This window comes from Cnephaeus nilssonii (genome assembly GCF_951640355.1).
Source record: "Cnephaeus nilssonii genome assembly, chromosome: 9".
In the NCBI taxonomy this organism is placed as follows: domain Eukaryota; kingdom Metazoa; phylum Chordata; class Mammalia; order Chiroptera; family Vespertilionidae; genus Cnephaeus; species Cnephaeus nilssonii.
The window spans coordinates 94050536-94073203 of NC_137080.1; the positions used below are offsets into that span (position 1 = coordinate 94050536).

Genomic DNA, 22668 nt, shown 5'->3' on the forward strand with positions numbered 1-22668 from the left:
TGGCTTCTAGTTCAATTTATTAGAATTCACAGATTTGCTTAGGTTTTCTATTTCTTCTTGAGTCACCTTAGACTACCTTTCATCTGATTTCCCCAGCTCATCTCCTGCCCCAGGTGGCTAACCGCCCCCCCGCCCCTCAGAGAACCAGTCCCCTTCCAGTCCCTCCAGTAACCAGAGCCCCTGTCAGCTCACCCTCTGGCCTTCAGTTACCTTTGTTCCTCACGCCTGTGTCTTTACTCCCCCTTTGAGGACTCAGCCACGTGTTTAATTGCCCTTGTAATTTACCCATATTTCTAAGTGTTGGTGCTTTTTCTAATTCTTCTACCTGGCTGGGTTCTGAAGGTGTTCCCATTTTATAGATCAGAAAGCGAGGGTTCGGAGTGGTTTCACAGCTGCTGGAGGCCACACCACGAGTACCTTCAACCTTATTGATCCCAGCTGTCCCAGTCCTCAATCCTGTGCCGTTGCCACATCATTCCACGCTGCCTTCTAAGGCCTGAAATGCCTAGCGCCCTGCCCCAGATCCTGGTGCGTGTGCGTCCATTCAACCAATATTTCAACTCACTGCTTACGGTGTGTTCAGCTCTAGGCCCAGGGAATGCAAGAGTGAGCACGTGCGGCCCGGCCCTGCCTGGGGCAGTGACCCGTGCACAGTTGTGCCATCTGCGCAGTAGGTGTGCGCGCCCTGAGCTGCCGGCAAAGGTACACTTTGGTGTGGGAGCTCAGACAAGGGGAATCTGACCCTGAAAGGAAGGTTCGGGTACCTCCCGGGAGAGGGGTAAGGAGCGGAGATCTGAAGAATGAAGAGGCGCTGACAGAGAGAAGTGGGGCGAGGTCCAGCTGGCACCGAGGCTCTGCCGGGAGCAGTGTGGGCAGGAAGTGCAGTGGCGCCTCTGGGGTGAGGAGTCTGGAGAGGCTGGCGGACCACACCTGGGGGGCCTGAGAGGCCCCGGCAGGGACTTGGGGGGTCTTTAACCTAAGATCAATGGGACACCCTGGAATGAGCTTCAATAGGCGCCTGGAACAATCAGATTTGCATTTCAAAAGGTCTCTCTTACTCAACGGTGCAGCCAATCCCAGCCTCCCGCTACCGCAGGGGTTCAGAGAGCCGATGGGGTGGGGGGGGGAGGAGTGGACAGGGAGCTGTAACAGGGGATACAACTGGTGGATTCTGGACTCAGAATCGGGGCGCTCACTGTGGATCGAGCCCTGGAAGGCGGGCCCCATCAGATGTCTGTGTGATACCGGGTCCCAGAGCAGCCTGCGGCCTGCGGGCTCACCGGCGGTTCCGGAAGGGCGGAACCGGCCCGCGCTGCGGTGCTGCTCCCACGCGTGCGGTCCTTTCCGTCCCTCCGCGGGGCTGCGGCTGGAGCTGCAGCGCCTTCTCCACCTGCTCCTGGGCATTATTTCTCCTGCTCGTATCCAGCTCCTCCCAAACCTCAGTCCTGTGTACACTTTGTATCCCTTTGCCGACCCGCACACGCCGGCTTAGGCGGAGGCGGAGGGCTGGGGGACTCGCCCAGGGAAGCCCGGGGTGGGAGGGCTGTGGGCGGGCCTCCCCGCTTCCTCGGCCAGCGCGGGGGGCGGGGGGCGGTCCTGTCTTCCCGGTGGGCGGGTAAAGGAGCCCCCCCAGGCCAGCCTTCGGAACCTCCGCGCGGGGTCACCGCAAACGCGGGCCTGCCTTCCAGGGCGCGGCCATGGGGCACAGGAGGGCGAGGACGCGGCGGCAGAGGGGCTGGCGGGGAGCGGGAGGGCTGAGGGGAGGGGGGGAGGCATCCCCTGGGGACCGGGAGGAGGGGGGCTGTGAGAGGGAAAGACGGGGCCTCGGGCCGCAGGCTGCTCCGGAGGGAAGCGGGCGGCCGGGGCGGGAGGCAGAAGACGCTCCCGAACCACACGCGAAGCCCAACGCACTCCATCTTCCTGGGCTCCCCTGGACCCCTCGGCACGTCCCTCTGAAATCCCAGGAGCGACGCCGCCCTCCCGCCCGCCCCGCGTTGCGGGAGCGCCCCACTCCCTGGAAACCTGGGTGCGGGTGGGGGCGGGGTCTGGGTCCCGGGAGGCGGTGCACCCAGGGGCTCCTCAGCGGGTGGGGTGCGTGTTGTCTCCTTCTGCAGCGCAGGAGGTGGCGGGGTGACCGGCAGGTCGCAGAGGCTGAAGGATTTCCCGCGTCCCCGGTATTGCGGGGACCAGCAACGAGGGGAACAAACCGGGAACCCCGAGCGCGCACTGGGTGCCGGGCCGGTCACCCCAGGCTGGCTCCTCCGCCTGCGGGGCAGGGGGCCCAGCGCGCAGCGGGAATTCGGGGCGGATCGGGGTGGGGGCGCCAAGGGCGCGACGGAAGCAGGAAGTGAGGGGCCGAAACGGAGAAGCCTGGGGAGGGCTCCGTCAGCCCCTCGCGGACGGGCGGTTCCTGCTCCCACCCACCCACCCACCGACCGGCAGGGACGGGACCCCGCAGCCCGCGCCCTCCGCCCACGGGAGCCCGGCCGCGAGGAGGAGGCCTCCCTTGCCCGCCCCCCCACCGCCGCCGCCCGCAGGCACCGAAGGACCTCGGGGCGGCCGGAGGCTGGGGAGGTGGAGCGGATGGGTTCTCGCAGCCCCCCCCCCCCCCCCCCCCGCAGCTATAGAACCAGCCTGTTTCCCCTCGCAAACCCTCGGGGCCCTGTCCCCTCTACAAACCAGCCTTACTCCAGCCACTCCCCTGCCTTCCGTGAGGAATTGGAGCTCTGAGTTCAGCCTGGGCGACTCAGGGTTTAGGGGGCAAATTTAGGACCTGACTTCACACAGCCCAGCGCTCCTCATCCTGTCTCCAGCGTCACCGGTCGTCCCTCCCCGCTTTTGTGCTCATTTGCTCTTTGCAGGTTCAGAATAAGGGAAGGACACGCCTTTAATAACCTTTGACATTTTCCCATCGCCAAGGCTGATTCTACTTGATGTCTCGGCTTCCTTTCTCAATCCCCCCCCCCCCCCTTCTAGTGCACCCCTGATAGACACACAGGACTGCAGGCTTGAAAGAGGAAAAGCACATTTGTTGCTGCTGGTAGGAGGGCATGAGGGAGGGTCTTCACCTTCCCCAACGCCTCGTGTGGGTGGGAAGTCTGGGGCAATAGAAAAGGCAGTAGATGTGGTGCATCTGTACAATATAGAAGAATCTGATATACTTTGTATAAAAGCCACATGTCCTCAGTTGTGTCCTCTTGCTGGCTGGCTGGCTGGCTGGGGGGCACCGGGGGACGAGAGCTGGGGTGGTGGGCCAGGACACAGGGATGCCCTGTGGCCCCATCGCTGGCTGTCCCCTTGTGGGGTCACTTTGGATCCTTGGTGGGGGCATAGCAGAGCTCCAGTGGTCGGGACACCTTCCAGAATTTCTCATTCACCAGCTCCAGGGTCAGAGAGCCATTTAGTGTCTGCAGAGGGGGTGGGAGGAAGAGGCAGGGGGAGAGAAAATGAAGTTGGAGGAGGCAGTAAAGTAAATGAATGAGGTGACCATGGCAGGAGGCAAGGAAAGGAGTAATAAAGAGATGGGGCAAAGCAGGGGCACGTGAAGGAGGCGGGAGAAGGGAAAAGGAGGGGGAGGAGGGAGGGGGAGGGGGAGAGGTGGTCAGTCAGAAATCAGGATCATGGTTGTGGGGCCCCAGGCCGCGCTCCCTGCTTCCCCCACACCAGGGCCCGCAAAGGCTCTCACCGTGAAGGCTCCGCCCCCGGGGGCGATGTAGATGGTGTACTGCTTTTCGCTGACACCCTCCAGGCTGGGCAAGGCGGGCTCTTCGGGGCTGTCACCTCCGCCAGCGCCCCCTCCCTCCCCACCCCCGCCATCAGGTCCCCCAGCATCAGAGGCGCCCCCTCCAGGTCCTCCTGGCTCCCCCGCCTCTTGCTGCTGCCTCCGCTCCAGGGCTATGCGCAGGGCCAAGTACTTGGAGAGGTGGTCCACGGTGGCGTTCCCGGTGGTCTTCACGTACCTGGGGTGGGAGACGCGCTCAGGGCGCAGGCCTCAAACGCGAGGGAAGCGGGCTTTCCAAAGGGCTCTGGTTCGGGTTCTCTCTGGGGGGTCGGGCAGCCCCCTTCCGAGGGAAGGCTATAGGATCTTTGGTTTCTCAGTGGCGGGGAAGACAGGGCTCTCACCTAGTCTGGCAGTATTCTCCCTTCTCCACGAGCAGCGGGTGGGGCCGGAACACGAGCTCAATTTCTCCACCTGGCTCCGGGGGACTAGGGGCCCCAGGAGGGCTTGGGGGGCCCAGGGTACCCCCTCCCAGAGTCCCTCCCCGGTCACCAGAGTCTTCAGAACCAGCGCCCCCACCCACCCCACCAGTGCCTCCTACCCCTGTCCCTATACTGCTCCCCCCTGCCCCCCCTCCACGGGGCCGCTTGGGGGCAGGGCCTGGGGCAGAGTCAGGAGCAGAGTCTGAGCTCACATCCTCCCCATCGCCCTCTCCCTCCCCCGGTTCTCCTTCCCCTCCACTCATCGTGGTGGTCTGATCCGACCCCGGCATCGGCCGCCTCACACGCTGGGCCCTGCGGAAGCAAGCGGTTGAGGTTAGAGAGCATCCAGGATAAGAAGATTTAGACTTTAACTTCAGAGGCTGAAAAGATCAGGGGAATCTTAAAGGTGACGCCGAATATTTATTAAATACTAACTACCTGCCAAGCACACTGCTAAGTATTTTGCATTGATCGTCTCCCATAATACAAGTCTTACGAGGCAGGTAATTACATTATCTCTATTTTATGGCTGAGGAAACTGAGGCTTAGAGAGGTTAAATAACTTGTTTGACATCATATAGTCCCTTGCCTTTCAAAGTGTGCTCCAGGAACCTGTAGCATAGGCTTGTAGAAATGCAGAATTTCAGGCCAACTCCAGACCTACTGAATCACATTTTGCGTTTCTAACAAGACTCTTAGGTAACCTGGACACACATTAAAGACCGAGGGGGCGTTTTAATTCCCAGCAATGTGAGTCCAGAGCTTACACTTCAGATCACTCTACTATTCTGACTTACAGAAAGTTAGAAGGTGAGCTATTTTCCTTTTAAGAATAGCAGCGCCTCTTGCTAAGAAGCTGCAATTAATATCCATGGCTTCCAGGCCTGGCAATCAGGCCACAGTTAGCCCTTAGGGGGCGAGGTTTAGAGGGGCAGGCAGCACGTCAGCACCCGGGTCTGGCCCGCGGATCTGTCCCACCAGCCCTGCCCCGCTTCTGTCCTGGCCGCGAACCTGTGCATGGCCTGCATGCGCAGCCCCTCCTCGATGCTGGAGCTCAGCGCCTGCTGGTTGTGCAGGCGGCTGAGCCGGATGAGCACCCGGTCTTGGTGGGCCTCATATTCCTCCCGGCTGGGATAGATCTTCGAGATCAGGGCATCAAAATTGGGGTCTGGTCGCAAAGACCGCTTGGATACCAGCTTCTTGCGGCAGGTAGGGCACTCCTTGTTCCTGGGGGGATGGGGGAGAGAGAGGAGGCCCTGAGCAGCCAGTCGCCTGGGCATTGAGGCCTCAACTCTGCACCTTTAACCCCATCTCCACCGGGTCCCTCCCATTACCCGCTCCGCAGGGCCGTGACGATGCAGTCGGAGCAGAAGCGGTGGAGGCACTCCTTGGTGGTCATTGTGTTCTTCAGCATGTCCAGGCAGATGGGGCACATGAGCTCTGAGTGCAGCGACCGAGGGGAAACGGCAATCTCTGTACCGTCCATGATGGCTTCCTGGAGGCATCAGTGAGTGGAAAGGTGGGGGTGGGTTGGGGGTAAAGAGTTTTAGAAATAATTGGTCTGCCCTGGCCAGGTAGCTCAGTTGGTTAGAGCATTGTCCTGATATGCCAAAGTTGCAGGTTCAATCCCCGGTCAGGGTGCAGACAAGAATTAACCAATGGATGTATAAATAAGTGGGGCAAATTGGTATTTCCCTCTCTCTTTTCCTCTCTCTAAAACAAACAAATAAATAAATAGACAGACAAGTGGTCCATGAAATGGGAGTTTTGAGAAATACATTGAGATGGCAGAATCTGGATACCCCGGGTTGGCCACTTGAGAAAGATGGGAATTCTGAGAGAGAAGGAGCTACTGACTTGGAGGGAATGGAGAATAGAATTAATGTCCCTTAATCAAGAGTAGGAGCTTTGAGGAGGATCTGAGGTTGGAGAGACACCTGAGGGTGAGGGTGGCACAGACCTGTGGTTTGGGGAAGACTTATTCAACAGAGTTTCTTAGAAAGTGTGGTCATGGTGCTACCCAGATCAGGGTCTGGGGCTCCATCCCGCTGCTGTGTGAGAAGCTCCATTTTCAATAAACTCCCCAGTTTACGGTGCTCACGCACCGCTCTACCACACTGAACTGTTTGCCACCTTTCAAAGAGGCAGGAATATGTGCTCTACCTCTCTGGCTGTTTTGAGAATTAAAGAAAATAAATGTGAAAGTGGTTTGAAAAGGTAGGACCAAGGGTCAGCAGAAGGGGCGAAACATGGAGAAGAGGCTGTGCGAGGGGGTCCGTGGATTGCGGGGCTTGGGGACCGGGGGTAGCTGTGGGACCCTGTCACCTGCGGGGTCCGGTGGAGCTCATACAGGCTCAGTTCCCACGTTTTGCTGGCATTCTGGGCATTCGCGGGCGTCGTCATGGTGACCGAGCGCAGACCCCCGCCGCGAAGGAGGAGGAGAGGTGGGCTGGGAGAGGGGGAGGGGAAGGGAAGGGACAGGGTTAGGGGGGCCCCTCGCGCAGACCCCGCCCCTCCGGAGCCTCGCCTCTCCGTCCCCCGCCGGCCGGCCCCTCACCCGGCTCCGCCGTCCGCGCAGCCGCCGCCGCGCCGCGCCCGGGTCCCGACTCCCGGGCCGAGTTTGCTCGGTCCGCAGCCGCTGCTCCGACAGCAGCTCCCGCCGCCGCCGCCGCCGCCGCCAAGGCCCGGGCACTGGGGCCCGACGTCACTTCCGCCGGCCCCTCCGCTCCACTCCCCCCGCCGGCGGAGACGTCACCGCCACTCGCGGCACGGGTGGGACGCGACGTGGACGCCCTGGGCCCCCGCCCTCGGGATGCGCCCGCGCCCCGCCGGGAGCCGGCGTCCCGGAGTCTCCCGCCACGTGGGCGCGGCCCCCGCCCCCGGCCCGCACCCCGCGCGGCCGCCTCGGCTACCGGTCCCGCCCGCGCCCCCACCGGGCCTCCCGCCGGAGGGCGGGGCCGGGACTCGCTGAGCTCCCGGGAGGGGACGGGATGGGGGTTGCGAAAGGGCCGCCTCCCCCACTCGGCGTCCCCCAGCGGCTCTGGGGAACGGCTCCCACCCCGCACACAACTTCGAGGCCCAGCCCGGGTCCCGGGGACAAAGCTGCGAGGACCCCCTCCGCTCAGTCCCCCCGTCCCGAGAGTGCAACGAGGTCCCCCAAGTGCCCGGGACCCCGCACCCGGGGCCTCGCTCCGCCCTCCGCTGGGGCTCTCCCTACCCTCCGACCTGCTCTCCCCTCGAGGTTTGGGGGCGGCGGCTCGGGACGTCCAGACTCAACTCTCGGCCGAGCCGGAGACTCGAGAATTGCGTTTGGACAATCAGGAGCCGCGGCCCGTGCGGGGGAGGAGGCGCCCGGGAGGCACGGGGATGGAGGCGCCACGCGGAAGCAGGGACACACACAAGATGGGGCCCCTGTCGGGGAGGGGGTGTGCGCGTGTGCGGGGGGCCCGAGGGGCCGAATGTCTGGAGTGGGAAGCGGGCAGAGGCCTCCGCCAGGACTTCGCGGTGAAGGAAGGGGGCCGGGAGGAAAGAGAAGAGGAAGGGGCAGAGCGATCCCCATTGAGGGCAGGGGGTGAGCGGGACACAGGGGGAAAGAGGCCGTGAGGGGCGCCCCCGTCTCCTCCAGTCTCAGCTCCCGGACTTGGGCTGCAGCTGCCAGGGGGTGGCCCGTTCTGGGACAAGGCGGCAGTGGGTCCCCTCGCCCCTTCCCCCAGTTACCCCCTACTTCCCTGTCCTCTCTCCTTCAGTCCGTGGCCAGTCCTTATGTGGGCTCCAGAGTCGATTAGCGCAGACCCCCTCCCTTTCCTCCTCCTCCTCCCAGCCCCCTCCGTCTACTCTCCTCCAGCTCCTTTCATCGCTGGTCCATTCCCCTAATCCTGGCCCCCTCCTGTAATCCCCCCCATCCGACCCCAGGCCGGCTGCAGCTATTGTAAGGTGGAGAGAAAGGAGAGGGGGGACTCAGAGAAAGGAGCGGGGTGGGGGAGGGCCACCTGTTCCGAGACCCCCTCCTAAGGCCAGACTGGACACTGGGATGGGGCCATGAACAAATCACCGTTGGGGACCACAAGGACCAGGGTATGGGGGGAGGAAACTGGGGCGGCAGGACTAGTGGTAGGGGGTGGGGCAGAGACCCCCTCCCTCCAAAAAGACCCAGATTGTCACGAATACACAGTGACACACACTCTCTCCTCACACCCGGCGGCAGGGGTTGCCCTGGGAGACCAGGCAGTGAAAGGGAACAATCCTTTGGGGAAAGGGGGAGGCGGGGAAGGGTCTGAGGGCTTGGACACAAGAAGAACCGGAGGTGGCAGGGAAGAGGATTTGGAATTTATTAAGGTCACAAGCACCCCTGCCTCCCATATTCAGCATTCCTGAGCCATACACTGCCACCTCTTTTGTAGCCTGGGAACGCGGAGTCCTCATCAGCAGGAGGCCGCAGAGTGGCGGGGGGCGAGCGGAGTCCAGGGTCCCTGAGGCCGTTACATGAAAAGTCCTCCTGGGAGGGGCAGAGACATGTGGACAGATGCACAGGTGGAGACAAATGGGTTGGGGGCGCCCACCCTCCTCTGTCCCTGGCCCTCGGGAACGTCTGTCCTTCCTTCAGTGCCTCCGGACTCCCCTCTGCTCTCTCAGACCAGCCGGGTCCACCTCTCAGCCCTCCCTCCCCAGGACGGCCTGGTACCAGTGACTTCCACTGAGGCCCCGGTGATGTATCCACTGTCATCAGATGCCAGGAATGCGACCACATCCGCCACATCTACGGGAGCAGTGGGGAGAGGGCAGGCTCCTACCTACTCCCACAGACCCAAAGGGCCATCTTCTCTCACCAGAAACCCTCCCCCAAACACAGCGCCGATTACCAACCCTCCCTGACACCACAGGCTGTGGGGCCTGTTCCTTCAGGGCCCTCCCCACAGCCTCCCCTTCGCTCAGCGCTCACCCTCAGGGTTCCCCAAATGTCCCATCGGGATCATTCCAGTCACCTGTAAGGAAACACTCATGGGTGGCTGAAAGTTTCTTTTATGGATTTTTTTTTTTTTTTTTTTTTTTTGTAGATTGAGTCTGCGACCCTCTTTTCTTCTGTCTTCATTCCTGTGCACTTACTGACTACCTGCTTCTAGCCAGGCACCGTGTCCGGCATTCTCTCGCTCTCTCAAACCCAGAGAGGCGGGTCTCTGCACGGTTCTGCTCTCTGCCCTCCACCCATGGCCTACCTTGTCCAGCACTTTCTGTGGCACTTTCTGTGTCATGGGTGTTGTAATGAACCCTGGGAGGACAGAGTTACAGCGGATCCCATGTCTGTGGAAGGGAGAGCAGCTGCTGACTGTGGAGGAGACCGAACAGTGACCCTTCCCGCGGAGCTCCCACATGCCTCAGCAAAGCCCTGTCCCCCAGGGTCTGACCGACCTTCCCAGTTCCCGGGCTACAGTTTGGGTCAGCCCCATCACTCCAGCCTTGGATGCCGAGTAGTTTGTCTGTCCCACGTTCCCCACCTGCAGGTGAGTCCGAGATCTGGGATGAATCAGGAGTCCCAAGGAGAACTCCCCTCTCTGTGCCCTGACCTCATCCCAACGCCACCGGACCTTCCCTACGATGCTACTGATGTTGATGATGGAGCCAGGGCAACCACTGGACACCAGGGCTTGGGCTGCAGCCTGAGTGACGAGGAAGGTGCCCTAGTTGGGGGGAGGGGAGGAGAGTAACAAGTAGAAGGATCAGCTGGAGAGTCACCCTCCAGCTCCCTTCCCAAGATAAAGGGGCGGAAGGACAGGTTCAGTCACCACCTTGAGGTTGACAGCTATGACTCTGTCCCAGTCACCCTCAGACATGTGGAGCAGAAACTCATCCCTAGTAATGCCCGCACAGGACACGACGACAGATGGCGGGCGAGAAAAGCAGGCCTACGGAAGAGGGAGGTCACACCAAAAACCATGAAGAGCCGGGGCGGTGGAGGCAGCGAGCGCTTTGAGGGGCGAGGTCGCTCGCGGTCACCTGCACTTGCTCCAGCAGGCGCCTGGCGGCCCCGGCCTCAGACACGTCAGTTTGGAAGGCAGCGTGGGCCCCACGGGGCGCCCCCTTCTCGCTCCCCGGCCCGCCCAGCAGCCGCACAGTCTCCCGAGCCGCTGCCCCGTCCAGGTCGCAAGCGGCCACGGCGGCCCCCTCTCGGGCCAGGCGCACACTGACGGCTCGGCCAATGCCGCTTCCGGCACCTGCGGGGTGAGAGAACGCGGGGGTGGGTGCGGGCGGAATGGGCAGGGGTCAGAGGTGAGCAGGGCGGTTAGTAAAATTCGGGCCAGCGGCTGCAGAGGCCGAGGGCACGCCCCGACATCATTCCGGCACCCCAACCCGCCCTGAAAGAGGACCCCCTCAACCTGTGACCAGGGCCAGCGCAGAGCCGAGCCGGAGCGGAGCCGCCATGGCTGGCCGTGGGCGGGGACCAGCCCGGAGCCAATCCGGGCGCAGAGGGGGCGTGGCGAGAGTAAAGCCTGGCCAATGGTAGCCGTGGCAGCTTTAGCCGCCGGCGGCCACCCGCTCGAGCCGACCTCCCACCGCGGGGGCGTGGCCAGGCACTGCTACTTGGGCCCAAGAGTGGGAAGATGAGGGGCCCCCATTTCCCCCCAAAAGACAAAGAATGCATTTGGGGCGGAAGATCCGAGGACTTTATTTCCGGTCACCACCCCACCCCCTCGATCCAAACAGCGATATAAAAAATATTAGAAACAAAAATCAGGCAATGAGATTAGCAACTAAAGGCTTCCCCCCACCCCCCAAATCAAGACACACGATTGAAGTTTAGTAGATGTTTATCGCGACTCCAGCTGCCCCGACCCCCAGGGCTCTAGCCCTCCCTGCAGCCTCCACCAACAGGTGGGAGGGAGGGAGGAGGAGGACCCTGGAGAAAACTGTGGGGCAGCTTGGTTCTCTGAGAACAGGTGGGGTAGGAGACTCCCGGTAGGCCGCCATCACTGGTCTCTTCCAGCCTTCTACATGGCCCCATTTAGTGCCCCACACCCAACAACATGGTCAGCACATGCCCAACACTGTGGTCCCTCTGGCCTCTCATGCTCATCCCTACAGCTCCTATAAGACTGTCAAATCTTGCTGCTTTCATGCCAAAATGACTACTTTCCTAGGAAACAACTCCTTCCTTTGGCAGATGAGTCTGGCCAGGGCCCCCAACCTCCACAGACCCCAGACCCAGAGGACTTAAGAGGCTAAAGGTTTGGGGCTGGGGTGGGGGCAGTTTACCCCACCTCTCACTCGAGGTGGGCAATCAGCACCATCATGCCAACTCCCCCCAGCAGCCCCAGCACCTCCAGAAGTGACTGCAATGGTGAAGCCTCCCTCAACAGCTCAGGCAACACAGACACCGTTGCTACGTAGATAAAGCCACCTGCAGTGAATGGCAGAATCCAGCCAGGACCTGTACCACCTGCAACTTCACTGCCCACTGCCCCTCCTTCAGTTAGGAGGGCACAGGCTGTGCCTGCCAGTGCCCCTATTGCCGTCAGTAGTTGCAGACACATTGCCTGGTGGGCAGAAAAGAGAGAGAGAGGCACTCAGCATCATCTCAAGGTTATCGGTAGTTTAGACTTGACTGCTAGGAGATAGGTATATATGGGTAGGGTGTATGTCTTTGGAAACAAAAGAGTACGATAAAGCCCTAGCTGGTTTGGCTCAGTAGTACAGTGTTGGCCTGCAGACTGAAGGGTCCCGGGTTCGATTCCGTTCAAGGGCACGTGCCCAGTAGGAGGAGTGCAGGAAGCAGCCAATCAATGATTCTCTCTCATCATTGATGTTTCTATCTCTCTCTCCCTTCCTCTGAAATAAAAATTAAAAAAAAAAAAAAAAGAGTATGATAAGCATTTTCTGAAAAATGTTAGATATCAAAAAGGTCCTTTTCACAGACCTTTTGATTCAGTAATCCAGGGTGGGGAGTGTGGTCTGAAAGACCCCAATAAACCATTCAGATGGTTTATGGACCACAGTTCAAGAAATACTAAGTGCCCTGGGCTTATGTGGCTCAGTTGGTTGGAGTGCTGTCCTGTGCACGGAAAGGTTCTGGGTTCTATTCCTGGTCAGGACACATACCTAAGTTGCAGGTTTGGTCCTGGTTGGGACACATGCAAGAGGCAACCAATCAATGTTTCTCTCTTTCCCTTCCTCTCTCTCAAAATAAAGAACATGTGCTCAGGTAAGGATTAAAAAAAAGAAAAAAAAGAAATACTAAGCTATAGAAAAAAAGAAACCGAACTTCCCCTCATTTCTAGACTTATTGTCAATAACAGTGTGACTTGTTTGAATCTAAGGAGAGGCAGACTTGGGTTTGGGGTGGATGAATGGGGAGTAGAGGGAGGAGGCACATCATCACCCACCTGCTTTTTGCTGCAGCCAGACTGGACCAAGATGGCAAAGTCCCCAACTTCGTGGGGTACTTCATGTAGCAGGACAGTCATTGTGGTCAGGATCCCCAATCCCAAACCCCCTCGATATGAAGCACCAATGGCCAGACCATCTGTGAAGTTGTGTGCCAGGTCAGCAGCCAGATTGAGGTACCCTGATACTCGGAGATCTTACACAGGAGGAAAGGAAGACAAAACAGTTAGATGCTCCATCACCCCATCCCAGCCCTGGTCAGTCATTATCACATCTTCCCCCAGAGACCACTGCACAACCAGCCGTCAGTGTTTTCCAGACATCTGCCATTACCCACTGCACACATTCCCTGTGATTCATGATGATGCCCCGTGCCCGGGCTTATTACCAACTCTGGACCTCACCTGAACCTGTTTTTTCCTCTTCAGAATTCTGAGGTCTCACTGGCCCATCTTTGGGCCCTGTGCCCCCTCCTCTCCGCTTCCTCAACCCCTCTGCTTCCTTTTCTTCTTCCTCTGGGTTCTGTTTCTCCTTTGCAGAACGCTCTGAAAGAAGGAAGGAGCTGATTGGAGTGGGGAACGCCCCTCGCACCTAAGGGCCATAAGATGAAGGGATTCTGAGGCAAGCGAGGTGGCTTCCAGTGAGCTGTTCCTGGGCTTACCCTGTGTTCCATGTCCATGACTTCCGTGTGTGTGACCATGTCCATGACTGTGTCCGTGTCCTCCTTTCACATGTCTCACAAATTTCTCCACCACAAGAAAGGCGACAATTCCACTGAGGACCCACAGTCCCACAGACAAAATAGGGCCCTGGCCTGGGAATGGATGCATTGAGACATTAAGGGAGATGTGGGTTCCAGACTCTCTTCCTCAAGTGTAGAAAAACTGGGAGGGATAGATCTTCCCCAGCTCCCCAATCCCTGTCTCCATCTCCCCCTTCCTCACCACTGTGGGAGTGTCCATGTCCCGGCTGCTCCTGAAGGTGGTGAGAATGAGGTTCTGAAAGGGGGAGAAAAGGGCAAATGAGAAAATACCTGCCCCAAGGGGATGTATTTGCAGAAATATTGGAAGGTCAGAAATCACAAAGGGGGAAGAACCCTTTGCCCAAAGAACAAAATAGATTAAGACTAGAGGACCGGTGTACAAAATTCACGCAGAGAGGGGGGTGGGGTGGGGGGAAGGAAGGTCCCTCAGCCTGGCTTGCACCCTCTCGCAGTCCGGGAGCCCTTGGGGATGTCCAACTGATGGCTTAGGCTGTGCGGAGGGGGCCTAAGCCATCAGTTGGACATTCTCAGCACTGCCGCAGAGGTGGGAGGCTCCCACCACTGCTGCTGCGCTCGCCAGCGGTGAGCCTGGCTTCTGACTGAGCTGTGCTCCCCTTGGGAGTGCACTGACCACCAGGGGGCAGCTCCTGTGTTGAGTAGTCTGCTCCCTGGAGGTCAGTGCATGTCATAGTGACCGGTTGTTGTGCTGTTTGGTTGATTTGCACATTAGCCTTCTATTATATAGGATTTGAGGTAGTGGTTTGAGGTTACTTACCCAGGGCATGAGGAATGAGGTGCAGGAAGGCATCTCCCAGGAGCCCACCAGAAGCAAAACTGAGCAAGATCTGGAGCAGAGAGCGGTGCCGGGGGGAGTTTGACTCCACAGGGATAAGGAAGAGGACGAAAAATGGAGCTGCAGAGATCAGCACTGTGGCCCCCAGTGCCTGGTGAGGGAGAGTCAGGGGTCAAGTGTGCAGGGTTTCCCAACAATCCAGAACCAGTCCCTCTCTCCCCCATCCCCTAGGGACTCACATAGGCCCACAGAGTGACAGTATCCAGGTCCCGCTTGATGCCTGGAATCTCCCCATAGCCTCCATGGCTGTGCTCATGGTCATGTCCATGTCCTCTGTGGGAGAGGCTCTCATGGGAGTGGCCATTGCTATGGTCATGATGCAAATCCTCATGCAAATGTTCGTGGTTGTGACCATGGGTATGCCCATGCCAGATGCTCTCGTGCGTGTGGCCATGGCCGTGGGCGTGGCTGTGTCCATGATGGAAATCCTCATGTGAGTGGCTGTGGCCATGGAAGTCTTCGTGCAGGTCCTCGTGCAGGTCGCCATGACCCTCGTGTCCGGCCACTAGCAGCCCCAGGGCCGCCCAGGTCAGCAGTCCCACGGCCACCCAGTGGGGGGCCCCCAGGCTTCTGGCCATCACGCTGACCAGAGGGACAGAAACAGGGACTCCACTTGATCAACTCTATACCTGTGCGGGGTCCGCTTACTCCGCTCGCGCCCTCCGTCCACGTCTACGAGCCGCTCCCCCATTCCATGTTGCCCCCACCCGCGTGGTTCCCAACTCGTTCTTTTTATTCCGAACCTCCTCCCGATGTAGGGCCCGGGACACCGCTCTAAGCTTTGATCCTCCACTTTACAGACTCTCTGGGCCCTCGTCTCTATGATGAGGTGGGGAAAGCCTGGAAAGCACCTGGGGAAAGCGGGGAATGCTCACCAGCTCCGGGATCCTCTCCTCGCCAGGTCTACTCGGACGTGGCAGTCCCGCCTCTAGCTCCCGCGGGAACAGGAAGTCTCGTCTCTCGGTTCCAGTACTTTACCAATATGGCGGCGCTCCGGCGGCGGCGGGCCCTGCCCCGGCGCGCATGCGCGGGTGAGGAGGTTATTTGAGGGGAGGGTGGGCGAGGCCGGCTCACAGGCCGGAGACCGCCTCCTCCGTTTTCAACGAGACGAGGGGGCGGGAACTAGCACGGCGACTTCCCTTCTGTACCAAGATGGCTGCCACATCGGCGCTGTCATTTTGGTGCAGAGCAGAGCGAAGCGCTTAATTCGGCCCGGTTCAGGCCACAGTCTTTTTCTCTAGGGCTGCTTCGTGCTCAGCTGGCCCCTCAATCAACCCTGGGGGATCTCTGATACCTCTACGGTATCCCGCCACTCAGCCTGGAATCATGTCCTGGGCTGCTCGCCCGCCCTTCCTCCCCCAGCGGCATGCCGCAGGGCAGTGTGGGCCGGTGGGGGTGCGAAAAGAAATGCATTGTGGGGTCGCGTCCCGGTGGCGGCGGCGACGGCCCTGGCTGGATCCTGCAGCGGCGGCGGCGGCGGCGGCAGCCGGAGAACAACAAACCCCGGAGCCGGAGCCGGGGGAGACTGGACTGGACGCGATGGGCGACAGCGGGCGGGGTGAGTGCCAGCGAGCGGACCTGCGAACCAGGGACCGCGCTCTCTGCACCCCTCCCCCTCTCTGGGTGCTCTTCCCCCTGCGCTCCCGCCCCCTTGTTTGTAAACACGCGTCCCCTCCCTCCCCAGGGCCTCTGCGCCCTCCCTCCGGGGCGGGGCGGGGAGGGGGAAGCTTCCGCCCTCCGGCCCCTGCGGTCCGAGGCCCTGCGCACCGCCCTCCCCGGCAGGGGCCGGGAGTCCTCGAGTTTGAGGACTCCTGGCTCTGGAAGGCAGGTCCTGCGTCCTGGGAGCGGTCTCGCCCGCCTGCCTTGTTTCCCTGCGCGCTCTGGCCACGAGCTGGGAGTGGAGGGCTTATCCCACGTGTTGCCCCACCCACAGGAGCCTGGCTTGGGCGTCTGGCTTGGGGTGACCAAATACATTGCTTGGAGTTTTCCTCGCCTGAATTATCCTTCTCTCCTTTGTGAATCCCTCCTGTCGCCACAATTAGAAGTTGTGTGATAACCGGGTGTCTCTGGGCTTGGGGACGGGGTAGGTGTGTGGGGGGCAGGGAGCAGTGGAGGATTTGAAAAAGTCTCCAGTTGAATGATCGAAGACTCATTTTCTCTTTTTGTCTCTCCTGTCTGTGTGTCTTTGTGCCTCTGTGTACCCCTCCCCCAGACTCCCGGAGCCCAGACAGTTCCTCCCCAAATCCCCTTTCCCAGGGTGCTCCGCCCCATTCTCCTCCTGGGCCACCTCTACCCCCTTCAGCAGCCCCTTCCCTTGGAGGCTCTGGGGCCCCACCCCCACCCCCGATGCCACCCCCTCCCCTGGGCTCCCCCTTCCCTGTCATCAGCTCTTCCATGGGCTCCCCTGGCCTGCCCCCTCCAGCTCCCCCAGGATTCTCCGGGCCTGTCAGCAGCCCCCAGGTGAGAGGTTGTGATCCACATTCTGCCTCTCCACTTTCATTTCCTTGTGACCCTAGATCCTCCTGTGAACTTCCCCATGACCCACTGGCCTCCAGACCTCTAATTCTGGCAGGCCTGTTGTCCTTGTGAGACCCCCTGAGGTGACTGATCTTGCAGTGCATGTGTCCACCCCAATCCCAAAAGGAACCCCAATATTCCTAATGTCCCTTTCATCTGTCAGTGATTTTCTGCCCTTTGGGTCCCATCTGCCCTTCTGAGATACGTACCTTTCAGGGCCACTGTGTTGCACTATTTCAAGGGACACTGTGCGTTTGGCTCCGGGCTGGGCCCCGGCTGGCCCTCCACGCAGACTGCAGTGTAATGATGCTCTCTGCGACGTGCAATGCAGGCCCTGCCTAGGTGTTAGGGCATCATTTCCATCTCCTCTGATTCTCTTTCCCAGTGAGTCTCCCCATGACTTCCCTATTTCCCCTATCCCAGATTAACTCAACAGTGTCGCTCCCTGGGGGTGGGTCTGGCCCCCCTGAAGATGTGAAGCCACCAGTCTTAGGGGTCCGGGGCCTGCACTGTCCACCCCCTCCAGGTGGCCCTGGGGCTGGCAAACGGCTATGTGCAATCTGCGGGGACCGAAGCTCAGGTATGGGGCTCAGAAGACCAGCAGACAGGAAGAGAGAGGGGCTGTGTCTGCCATTTACCATCCCCCGGGGGATTCCCAGGGCCTCATGGGGTTTCTTTGGAGCAAGTGAGCTGGGGGAGGCCCCGTGAGAGCTAAAGAACCTGAAGCTCAGATGGGATGGGGGTGGTTAGAGGGAAGAGGGGACTGGACCCCCTCACATCCTGGTTTCCCAGCTCTGTGTGTGGCCAACACAGTAGACTTGGCAGGAGACATAATGTAACGGTGAGCGATTGACATGCAGCCTTGCTATTGCCATCCCCTCCCCCGCAGGCAAGCACTACGGCGTTTACAGCTGCGAGGGCTGCAAAGGGTTCTTCAAGCGCACCATTCGTAAGGACCTGACCTATTCGTGCCGGGACAACAAGGACTGCACGGTGGACAAGCGCCAGCGGAACCGCTGTCAGTACTGCCGCTACCAGAAGTGCTTGGCCACCGGCATGAAGAGGGAAGGTGAGGGCCTGCCCACCCAGGCTTCCCGGTCTACCCTCAGGGAGAGGAGGGAGGAGGGCGGAGGAAGAGGGAAGGTTAGGAAACCTCTAACCTCTCAGGAACACTGGACCGTTTTCTCTCTCCTCCAGAGGGCGATATTTGATTTCTCTCCCCTCGTCAGCTCTTCGCCCTCAAACCCTCATCTGATCCCTTAGTTTCCTTCTTAACGGTTCTGCCTCTGGCCTGTACCTGTGACCCTGCCTAGTCTAGTGTGAGGGTAGGATAACCTTCCTTACCCGTGATGGGCTTCTCTGTGTCCCCTCTCTAACCTGAATAGCCCTTCCTCTCTTTGACCCAGTGCTCCCTCTCTGGTCTCTCCTCCAAACTCTGGGATTCCACTCTCTTAAGCTACAGACTTTACTGAAGACCTCAGGGCTACCTTCCCTTTTTAAAATCTTTTCTTCTTCAGTCTGACTCTGGAATTCTGAGAGGCACCCTATAGAGAGTATCTTGATCAAATCTCTCCTTTTAGAGATGAGCCTGAGGCCTAGCTCTTCCAAGGCCATGCAATAAATGAGTGGTAGAGCTGGGGTCAGAACTCACATCTCTGAAGACCCAGGCCAGGGCTCCTGACACTGCCTCTGTGTTGAGTCAGAAGAGCACAGAATTTGCAGTCAGGCACTCTTGGATTCAGATGTATGACTTACCATGTATTGTGTGAACTTGGGCATGCTATTTAACTTCTCTAGGCCTGAAATTCTTCATCTTTAAAAATGGAGACAAGAGCCTGGCCGGTGTTCCTCGGTGGTTAGAACATTGGCCTGCGCTCCGAAGGGTCCACTGTTCCATTCCCGGTCAAGGGCACGTACCTGTGTTGCAGGTTGGATCCCCACCCTAGATGGGGCGGGGCACGTGTGATCAGGAGTTAGGGAAGCAACCAATCAGTGTTTCTCTCTCCTCCTTCTTCTCCCCCTCCCTTCCTCCCTTCCACTCTCTAAAAATCAATGGAAAAAATATCCTTGAGTGAGGATTAACCAAAAAAAAAAAAAGGGGGGGAAAAAAGAAAAAAATGGAGACAAGAACTCACAGGGTTGTTATAATAGAGTGAATGTTAAGATGTGCTTGGCCCTCATTTAAATGTTAGCTTTCTCCCTAATTCCTTTATCCTCTCCTTCCCTCTCCTTCTTGGCTTATGTGCCCTTTTACAACCCCTGCTTCTGGACTGTCCCTAGTCTACTATTATTTGTAGTGACTTCCCCAGTTTCTATAAATATCTCCTAAGGCCATCAGATGCTGATAAGGGCCTAAGGACATTTCAGAACCTCCTCCTGGCAGGCTGCTGACTTTCCACTTTTTGTCCCCCCTCCCCTCACCAGCGGTACAGGAGGAACGGCAACGGGGGAAGGACAAGGACGGGGATGGGGAGGGGGCTGGGGGAGCCCCCGAGGAGATGCCTGTGGACAGGATCCTGGAGGCAGAGCTTGCTGTGGAGCAGAAGAGTGACCAGGGCGTTGAGGGTCCTGGGGGAACCGGGGGTAGCGGCAGCAGCGTGAGTGATGGGGTCAATCCACTCTCCTTCCTGATGGGGGTTGGGGGAGTGGGAACCTAGGTCTGTCCTGCCCGCCCCCCCCCCTTCCCCTCACAACCTTCCTAACACTGTCTGGGACCGGAAGTGCTGCCAAACCAGGGCTCTTAAATATCTGAGGTGGGTGATAGTGTCCTCTGTCCCCCCCAGACAACCCACTGGTTGGCAGAACCACAGGCAGGTCCCAAATAAATGTTTCACATGCCCGAAGAAAAGCCGGACTTACAGGGGTCGGTTCACATGGGGCTTGAAGAGATATACCACGTTGTAGGAGGGGGTATCAAAGTCTCTTACAAGGGGGGTTCCCAGCGTACTTCCAAACCTCCCATAACTCTTACCCCCCATCTCCCGCAGCCAAATGACCCTGTGACTAACATCTGTCAGGCAGCTGACAAACAGCTCTTCACGCTTGTTGAGTGGGCGAAGAGGATCCCACACTTTTCCTCCTTGCCTCTGGATGACCAGGTCATATTGCTACGGGCAGGTCAGTGACCTTGGATCCCTTTGACCTCGACATTTGACCCTTTTTGACATGACCTTCAGTGACCCCAGTGCACACTTGCGTACTCAGGGAGCCAAGCTCATTGTCCTCGCCACCTTTTCTTCTCTTCCCCTGGTGTGCTTTGAATCCCATGGCCTGATCTCTGGCTCCTGGCCCTTGTTGCTCCCCGCCCAGGCTGGAATGAGCTCCTCATTGCCTCTTTCTCCCATCGATCCATTGATGTCCGAGATGGCATCCTCCTCGCCACAGGTCTTCACGTGCACCGCAACTCAGCCCATTCTGCAGGCGTGGGAGCCATCTTTGATCGGTCAGTGGCCCTCCGCTGGGCTGGCCTATAGGTAGAGGGGGTGGGGCTATAGGCTGGTCCGTGTCCAAGGCTGGCTGAGCTGTGACCTTTGAGTGACCTGCAGGTCCCTCTCCAGGGTGCTGACAGAGCTAGTGTCCAAAATGCGTGACATGAGGATGGACAAGACAGAGCTTGGCTGCCTGAGGGCAATCATTCTGTTCAATCCAGGTAAGAGGAGGTCATCCCATCTCTCAAGACCAAAGCAACCTTGGAGCCTCCTCTTCTCCGGAGACTCCTAAGTTACCCAGCTATCCCCTCAGTAAGACCCTCTGCCGGCAATCTCCCACATAACCAAAAACATCCCATATCCACTAATGCGTTCCCCTCTGACCCCCTCCCACAAACCCAGTTCCCTGACCAGGCATCTGGAGAAGGGCAAGTAGAGGGGGCCCGGAAGGAAACAGCTATTCATGTGGCCACATCTCCCCGTTTGTGCTGATGTGATTGGCTGCCTCCTTCCTCCTCTCTTCCCTGCTGTTCAGACGCCAAGGGCCTCTCCAACCCCAGCGAGGTGGAGGTCCTGCGGGAGAAAGTGTACGCGTCCCTGGAGACCTATTGCAAACAGAAGTACCCTGAGCAGCAGGGACGGTGAGAAGGAGTTGGGGTGAGGGATTGTGGGGACTGAGGATCCCATGGGGGTGGAGGTTGGGGGGCCACAGGGGTAGAGGTGTGTTCAGGGCCTATGCAATTCCAGCTCTCACTCCCTTTCTCTCGCCCCACCTCAGGTTTGCTAAGCTGCTGCTACGTCTTCCTGCTCTCAGATCCATTGGCCTTAAGTGTCTAGAGCATCTGTTTTTCTTCAAGCTCATTGGTGACACCCCCATCGACACCTTTCTCATGGAGATGCTCGAGGCGCCCCACCAGCTGGCCTGAGCCCCGACACAGACATGGTGCTTCCCACACTTGAGGAGTGCACATCGAGGGGGACTCCAAGCCTTGGGGCAGGGTGGGGAGGGGCCGTGTGCCTGGAGCGTTGGTGGGGTGAGGACTAGGGAGCAGGACCGAGACCTCTAGGGGATCCATCAACCCTCCAAGGGGTTCGCTTGATATCCCAAGTCAGAGGGGACCCCAGACTCTTGTGAGAGCTGGACCTCTTCCTTCAGTGCGCGAGTCTCTGAGTTTGTCTGGGTCTGCCGTGACTGGTGAGTTCTCACCCTGCCTGGAGTGCTCTTCCCCAGCACAAAGCACTGGCCCTGCTCCCGGGGCCTTGCTCCCTTCTCCTCTTGCCTCACTTAGCTCCCTGTCTGGAGAGTGGATATGGGAACTCTCCCAGAGATGGATATCGGGGGGCAGGCCCCCCAAAGTGATGGACATGGGAGTAGGGCTCCGACAGGCCTTCCTCTAGCCAAGTCTGGCAGATCGGGGCTACTGTCACCGCCCCCTGTCCGGATCACCTCTCGCACGTCACCTGCAGTCAGACTGAAAAATAAGTTGGTGGTGGTGAAGGGGTGGGTAGAGATGTAGAAACCCATCTGCTATTTTTAATTTCCTCTGAGGATAGAGATTTACAGTTAGACTCAAAGAAGTACTGTACTGTCCCAGGTTGACGAAGATGCCAGTGGTGGGGGTGGAATTTGGGAAAGGCAGGGCCTCAAGACGGTGGCCCTCGGGCTCTTGAAGCACTGGCCTCGCCCCTCGCCCATCTCTTCCTGTCTAACGGGGGAAGGGGCCTGGGCTGCGATGGCGGGGGGCTTCCCCAGCCCTGGGCGCACCCTGTGGGCTGGGGACACAGCCCGGCCGGCACGTTGAGGGGAGGTGGCGGGCCCGTAGAGATGGGGTGCCGGGGCTGCATGATTTTTGCCCTGCAGCTCTTCTCTCTGGGGTTTCTTTCCCTCTTTCACGTATAAAATCGCTTTCAAATTAAAAACGCTGTTTTCTGGACTGAGGTGACTTGGCGTGGACAGTGCTGCATCTCGCTGGGTGTGGGGTATCCGGTCGGTTGGGACCTCTAGACACGCTCCCTTGACACTAACGGTGCCTGAGGTTCCCTGGGGCCTGAGAGGCGGCGCAAGGTGGGGGACACAAGGCGCTCTTTGTCGGGGAGGGGGGAAGAGGGTGTGCCAGGCGGGGGGCGGGGCGGGCCGAGGAGGAAGGGGGGCGGCGGGTTCTCAAAGGCGCCTTGTTCGCCCGCGCCCTCCTAGCGCCAGCGGGCGGCGGCGCCTCGCCTCGCTCCCGTCTCCGCTGCCGCGGGCTCCGGGCAGACCCGGCGCCGAGGGGCTCGCTGGGCGCCGCGGCCTCGTGGCCCGCCTGGAGGCGGCCTCCTGTCCCTGCGTGACCCGGTTTCCCCATCTTCCAACTCGGCCGACTGTCCCCTCGGCTCTCCACTGGGTTCCGCCCCCCCCCCCCCCCATTTTCATCTCCTGGGACCTGGTTAGCCCGTTTGTCTGTGCGATCTCTGCCCCACGCGTCCCCCAAGACCTCTGCCCCAGCCCCCGGCCCCCCCCCCCGCCCCTGCGGCGTGGATGGGGGTGCAGGTCC

General features: G+C 59.4%; 4 protein-coding genes across 8 annotated transcripts; 1 reads left to right on the forward strand and 3 right to left on the reverse strand.

Moving 5' to 3' along the window:
• Positions 1-3008: 3008 nt before the first annotated feature.
• Positions 3009-6909, reverse strand: RING1 (ring finger protein 1). Its single transcript, XM_079780117.1, has 7 exons — positions 6758-6909; positions 6526-6649; positions 5535-5695; positions 5212-5427; positions 4123-4512; positions 3686-3959; positions 3009-3407 (listed from the first exon to the last, which is right to left on the reverse strand). Exons 2-7 carry the CDS (start codon positions 6601-6603, stop codon positions 3306-3308), a joined length of 1221 nt encoding a protein of 406 aa, XP_079636243.1. The 5' UTR covers positions 6604-6649; positions 6758-6909; the 3' UTR covers positions 3009-3305.
• A 1379-nt stretch (positions 6910-8288) lies between these two features.
• Positions 8289-10762, reverse strand: HSD17B8 (hydroxysteroid 17-beta dehydrogenase 8). Its single transcript, XM_079780120.1, has 9 exons — positions 10572-10762; positions 10192-10409; positions 9984-10100; positions 9783-9875; positions 9607-9692; positions 9414-9498; positions 9140-9182; positions 8882-8956; positions 8289-8695 (listed from the first exon to the last, which is right to left on the reverse strand). Exons 1-9 carry the CDS (start codon positions 10615-10617, stop codon positions 8679-8681), a joined length of 780 nt encoding a protein of 259 aa, XP_079636246.1. The 5' UTR covers positions 10618-10762; the 3' UTR covers positions 8289-8678.
• A 74-nt stretch (positions 10763-10836) lies between these two features.
• Positions 10837-15201, reverse strand: SLC39A7 (solute carrier family 39 member 7). 2 transcript variants are annotated; one of them, XM_079780114.1, is made up of 8 exons: positions 15068-15201; positions 14372-14774; positions 14115-14283; positions 13521-13574; positions 13238-13390; positions 12981-13121; positions 12576-12772; positions 10837-11729 (listed from the first exon to the last, which is right to left on the reverse strand). In XM_079780114.1, the coding sequence occupies exons 2-8, from the start codon at positions 14768-14770 to the stop codon at positions 11457-11459; spliced, it is 1386 nt and encodes a 461-aa protein (XP_079636240.1). In that variant the 5' UTR covers positions 14771-14774; positions 15068-15201; the 3' UTR covers positions 10837-11456. The 2 variants fall into 2 exon arrangements, with proteins under 2 accessions (XP_079636240.1, XP_079636239.1); XM_079780113.1 differs by lacking the exon at positions 15068-15201 and having other exon boundaries at positions 14372-15061.
• Positions 15202-15321: 120 nt separating this feature from the next.
• On the forward strand, positions 15322-22069 carry RXRB (retinoid X receptor beta). Of its 4 annotated transcripts, none has more exons than XM_079780109.1 (10): positions 15324-15750; positions 16405-16652; positions 17133-17289; positions 17599-17778; positions 19134-19306; positions 19697-19826; positions 20019-20151; positions 20255-20358; positions 20673-20778; positions 20916-22069. In XM_079780109.1, exons 1-10 carry the CDS (start codon positions 15519-15521, stop codon positions 21061-21063), a joined length of 1611 nt encoding a protein of 536 aa, XP_079636235.1. In that variant the 5' UTR covers positions 15324-15518; the 3' UTR covers positions 21064-22069. The 4 variants fall into 4 exon arrangements, with proteins under 4 accessions (XP_079636238.1, XP_079636237.1, XP_079636235.1 ...); XM_079780110.1 differs by having other exon boundaries at positions 20267-20358; XM_079780112.1 differs by lacking the exon at positions 16405-16652 and having other exon boundaries at positions 15322-15750.
• The last annotated feature ends 599 nt before the right edge of the window (positions 22070-22668 follow it).

Excerpts from the sequence above, each read along its gene's own strand:
- RING1 (XM_079780117.1), bottom strand. The coding sequence starts at position 6,603 with ATGACGACGCCCGCGAATGCCCAGAATGCCAGCAAAACGTGGGAACTG. Across the intron at positions 5,696-6,525 it reads AGCTCCACCGGACCCCGCAG|GAAGCCATCATGGACGGTAC; the intron begins GTGACAGGGTCC and ends TGATGCCTCCAG. Across the intron at positions 4,513-5,211 it reads CGCATGCAGGCCATGCACAG|GGCCCAGCGTGTGAGGCGGC; the intron begins GTTCGCGGCCAG and ends TTGCTTCCGCAG.
- RXRB (XM_079780109.1), top strand. The coding sequence starts at position 15,519 with ATGTCCTGGGCTGCTCGCCCGCCCTTCCTCCCCCAGCGGCATGCCGCA. Across the intron at positions 15,751-16,404 it reads GATGGGCGACAGCGGGCGGG|ACTCCCGGAGCCCAGACAGT; the intron begins GTGAGTGCCAGC and ends CCCCTCCCCCAG. Across the intron at positions 20,779-20,915 it reads TACCCTGAGCAGCAGGGACG|GTTTGCTAAGCTGCTGCTAC; the intron begins GTGAGAAGGAGT and ends GCCCCACCTCAG.
- HSD17B8 (XM_079780120.1), bottom strand. The coding sequence starts at position 10,617 with ATGGCGGCTCCGCTCCGGCTCGGCTCTGCGCTGGCCCTGGTCACAG. Across the intron at positions 9,876-9,983 it reads TCATAGCTGTCAACCTCAAG|GGCACCTTCCTCGTCACTCA; the intron begins GTGGTGACTGAA and ends CCCCCCAACTAG. Across the intron at positions 9,183-9,413 it reads CACAGAAAGTGCTGGACAAG|GTGACTGGAATGATCCCGAT; the intron begins GTAGGCCATGGG and ends GTTTCCTTACAG.
- SLC39A7 (XM_079780114.1), bottom strand. The coding sequence starts at position 14,770 with ATGGCCAGAAGCCTGGGGGCCCCCCACTGGGTGGCCGTGGGACTGCTG. Across the intron at positions 14,284-14,371 it reads CTGTCACTCTGTGGGCCTAT|GCACTGGGGGCCACAGTGCT; the intron begins GTGAGTCCCTAG and ends CTCCCTCACCAG. Across the intron at positions 13,391-13,520 it reads ACATGGACACTCCCACAGTG|GCCAGGGCCCTATTTTGTCT; the intron begins GTGAGGAAGGGG and ends ATCCATTCCCAG.